Source organism: Juglans regia, chromosome 14 (assembly GCF_001411555.2).
Source record: "Juglans regia cultivar Chandler chromosome 14, Walnut 2.0, whole genome shotgun sequence".
NCBI classification, from domain to species: Eukaryota; Viridiplantae; Streptophyta; class Magnoliopsida; order Fagales; family Juglandaceae; genus Juglans; species Juglans regia.
The window spans coordinates 26,346,364-26,350,750 of record NC_049914.1 but is presented as its reverse complement, the minus strand read 5'-3'; the positions used below and the strand labels follow the sequence as shown (position 1 = coordinate 26,350,750).

At 33.7% G+C, this 4,387-nt stretch overlaps 1 protein-coding gene across 1 annotated transcript; it reads left to right on the top strand.

Moving 5' to 3' along the window:
- Nucleotides 1-381: 381 nt before the first annotated feature.
- Nucleotides 382-4,387, top strand: LOC109004370 (beta-glucosidase 12-like). The gene is made up of 13 exons (XM_035685534.1): nucleotides 382-576; nucleotides 675-747; nucleotides 1,502-1,560; nucleotides 1,856-1,931; nucleotides 2,083-2,160; nucleotides 2,275-2,362; nucleotides 2,457-2,712; nucleotides 2,871-2,986; nucleotides 3,111-3,328; nucleotides 3,445-3,476; nucleotides 3,654-3,756; nucleotides 3,859-3,967; nucleotides 4,060-4,387. The coding sequence occupies exons 1-13, from the start codon at nucleotides 412-414 to the stop codon at nucleotides 4,226-4,228; spliced, it is 1,542 nt and encodes a 513-aa protein (XP_035541427.1). The 5' UTR covers nucleotides 382-411; the 3' UTR covers nucleotides 4,229-4,387.

Genomic DNA, 4,387 nt, shown 5'->3' with positions numbered 1-4,387 from the left:
TTAATTATTAAGTTTTTAGCTTATTTTATTTAATTATTATAATTTTTTTAATTTTTAATATAAAATAAAATAAATAATTTAATTTTTCTAAATCTCAAAATAAAAATAATATCAAAAAATATATTTTAACAATATTTTATTTAACTTTTTAACTTTAATTTCATGTCATTTAAGATATGTCCGCAGCCTCATGTCAAAAAGAAAAAGAATAAAAAACCGAGATAAGTGCAAAGTAGGGAGTAAAAAGTCATATTAATAATGATGTTATATTAAAACCCAACGTGTTCAGTACTGTATACAAATAGATTAAAAAAAAAAAAAAAGAGGAAGAAAAATCTCAATTGGCAACTTGCCTCAGCTCCTCTATAAAAAGCCGAGTTAGTAACACTAACAATCACACCAAAACCCAATATGGCGATGAAAGGGTACATACTCATAGGCATTCTTGTTCTTGTTTCCTCTCTCGCTAACACCATCAATGCCATTGCTATCACTCCCAGTTACGGCATTTCTACACTCAACAGGACCAGTTTTCCCAAAGGTTTCACTTTTGGTGCAGGATCAGCTGACTATCAGGTAAGCCCCAGGTTACACATATTTTGAGTTTTAATACGTTCACAAAATAAGTCATGCAAATACGTGCATGCCCCATTAAGTAAGTGTTTGAATTCCAGGTTGAAGGTGCAGCGCCGTTTCATGATAGCAAAGGAGAAAGTATGTGGGATTATTATACCCACAAATACCCAGGTCTCTCTCTCTTTCTACATATATAAATATATATAAATATATATTACGTACGAAGCGTCGTCCTTGAATATAAGTTTATCTATATATATCGTCTCAAGAACGAGAAGATTATTATTTCAGATGACATGAAGACGAAAAACTAAGAACGTACTGCTATTTCCAGAAGAAAAAAAAACAATTTGACATTTTGGAGAGTCTTGGATAAAAAAAGCCTTTTAATTTATCTAATATAATCTAATCATTATAAATTTTCTAAATTTCTATACAAAATACAATAAACTATTTAACTTTTTCAAATCTCAAAATAAATAATAGTATTAAAAAAAATATTTTACCTATATTTTATTCAACTTTCAATTCTTTTTATCTCAACTGATCTCTATCCAAACCTCCGCTTAATCTCCGAAGTGAAATATTAAGGCTAGATTCGGAACACAAACTTATCTCAATCTATCTCAAATCAATCATTGATAGGACTCACTACTTTTTCAAATTCTTATAAAAAAGTTAAACTTATGTTAAACTATTGTATACATTCAAACACATATCTCAACATATTTACATTCAAACACATTTCAATGGAACTCGCAAAACACTAATATTTACAAATCAACTTACATCAAAATCACCTTAGCATCCAAATTATATATAATATATGACCCATTAATCATTAAAAATATTTTCGAACAAACTTTGTGGTTAGGCTTGTGCTTTAGTCTTAAATAATATTAATTTGATTTGTTTGAAACTGTAGAGAAAATAGCGGATCGCAGTAATGGAGATGTAGCTAGTGAACAATATCATCGCTTCAAGGTACGCGTATCCTTTTCTTTACCCGTTTTGTGGATAAATAAGAGGAGTAAAAGGTATATACTACATAAGAAAAAAATTAAATATTGATGAGGTAGCATTTTCGTTCCGCTTCCATTCTATTATGATGAGCTAGCTTTGTGATCAAGTCCTAAAACTAAAAATAAATAATTATTATTTTAAAGAAATGTTATCTGAGAAATTGTAAAAAAAAAAAAAAGGAAAAAGCTTTTTTTCTAACATTTTTATGCTAAAATAATAATTATAAAAGATTAATTGTCTTTTCTGGAAATTTTAGGAGGACTTTGGTCTTCTGAAGGATATGAATGGAGATGCATACAGATTCTCACTCGCATGGACCAGACTGATACCAAGTAATTAATAACATGCTTTTCTGCCTCAATGATATGATATATCTCTAGCAATTAATTTCCGATGCCTATATATATTCATTGTCTATTTTTTTAAAGCTTTCGATATATAATCATAAGTCATAAATACTATTGGTTTGTGTTCAATTTTCAGCCGGAAAGATTAGTGATGGCGTGAACCAGAAAGGAATCGACCACTACAACGAGGTCATCAATGATCTCCTAGCCAAAGGTCACGGGCGTCTACATTAATCTCTCACCATATACTAATATTGAGGTGGTCATGTCGACCCATAAGTAATTCACTGATCATGTATTAATGGTACTTCGAATTATTGAAATGCAGGTCTTACGCCCTATGTGACACTCTTCCACTGGCACGTCCCAGTAGCCTTAGATCATAAGTATGGCGGTTTCTTAAGTGACAACATTTTGTAAGTGATGACTAATTCACGACCGTATCACCAACATTCCGTATATATAAATGGGTAATTCTAATATATCCGTGCATGCGTACGTAATTTTTAGGGAAGACTTCAAGGACTACGCAGACCTTTGCTTCAAGGAGTTTGGTGATAGGGTAAAGCATTGGACCACCGTAAACGAGCCTCATATGTTCACCAATGGTGGATATGCAGCAGGGGTTTTAGCACCTTTTAGATGTTCGAGCTGGCAAAACATGAATTGCACTGGTGGGGATTCAGCGACGGAGCCATATAAAGTCGCCCACAATCTGCTTCTTGCTCATGCAGTTGCCGCAAACTTGTATAAGACCAAATATCAGGTTCCAATACTATTATATCTTTACCAAAGTCGAACTTTACACCAACCAAAAACAAATATATATATATATATATATATGCCTTTATCGTACGGACGTTGTGTTGACTTTAACTAGACTAGCCATGGCCTGATTAACAAAATCACGTTCACTATGCTCAGGCAAAGCAAGAAGGTGTTGTAGGGATAACAGTTGATTTGGATTGGATGCTTCCATATTCTGAATCGGAGAAAGATCGTGCTGCCGCGTTACGTGCCATTGATTTTAGATTTGGATGGTATGTTTTTCTTTAATTAGTTTTTTTCCATGGTCACACCTGTTTTTGTTTTTAAATTATAGGACGATTACATCGTTTCATATCCCGATCTCAATTTGTGGGATGGTTTTATATTTTGTTGCAGGTTCATGGACCCCTTGACAAAGGGTCGCTATCCCCTCAGCATGCGCACTCTCGTAGGAAACCGATTACCCATGTTCACTGCAGAGCAATCGAAGCTGGTGAAGGGATCATACGACTTTATCGGATTAAACTATTACACTGCCAATTATGTTTTTGATTCACCTGAAAATAAGTCTCTGAACAAAAGCTACTTGACAGATGGTCTTCTTACTAAAACAGGTACGTACTAATTCAACAGTACACGTACATCTAGCATTGATCGATATATACGTTTGTCTTATACATATATCGAATATTAACTGCATCTAATTTTTTTGTTTGCCTGTGCATGGCAGGTGAGCGCGACGGGGTCCTCATTGGTCCACAGGTATATGAATAATAAGTAAATTAATATATATTTTTCACTGAATGGATGATATTGGATCTGATATATGGATTGCGAAATATATGGATTTAATAGCTATTTTCTATCCACCTTACCATTAGTACATGATGACAAAAGAAAACAGTCTTGGACTGATCAGTTCATTTCTATAAATCTCAGGCTGCTTCGGATTGGCTCTATGTCTATCCTAGTGGAATTTACGATCTTCTTGTCTACACAAAAACCAAGTACGGTGATCCAGTAATTTACATAACCGAGAATGGTAATTTTCTCAGGCTTTTTCAATTATTCTTGCATAAAGTCGATGATGAATGCTTGGATGTCCCATTTTATCTAATTAAGCTAAACTGTAATCTTTTATTAGGAGTCAATGAGCACAATAATGCCTCAATACCTCTTAAGGAAGCTCTTGTGGACACCCACAGAATTGATTATCATTATAGGCACCTTGCGTATGTTCATAAGGCTATTGGGTAAGTGCTTAATTCATACAACTCTCTCTCTCTCTCTCTCTCTCTCTGTGTATGATCTATGACCTTTAATTCATTTTTTTTCCTTGGAATAGGGAGGGCGTGAAAGTTAAAGGATACTTTGCTTGGTCATTCTCGGACACCTTTGAATGGTTTTCTGGTTATACGATTCGGTTTGGCATCCACTTTATCGACTTTGAGAACGGATTGAAAAGACACCCTAAACTTTCAGCACAATGGTTCAAGAATTTCCTCAAGAAATAGAAATGAAGATTTTCGCATTACGAACTACCTAAATAAATTGCGCATGTATCTCTTCACTATGAGCTTTGTACTTTTTGAACAATGTAATTTTCGTTCTGTTTTGGCTGAAACGCTTGCAGAATAATAAATTACTTAGCGGATGGTCTTCGCCTTTTATTA

Excerpts from the sequence above, each read along its gene's own strand:
- LOC109004370 (XM_035685534.1), top strand. The coding sequence starts at position 412 with ATGGCGATGAAAGGGTACATACTCATAGGCATTCTTGTTCTTGTTTCC. Across the intron at positions 2,161-2,274 it reads CAATGATCTCCTAGCCAAAG|GTCTTACGCCCTATGTGACA; the intron begins GTCACGGGCGTC and ends ATTGAAATGCAG. Across the intron at positions 2,713-2,870 it reads TGTATAAGACCAAATATCAG|GCAAAGCAAGAAGGTGTTGT; the intron begins GTTCCAATACTA and ends CACTATGCTCAG.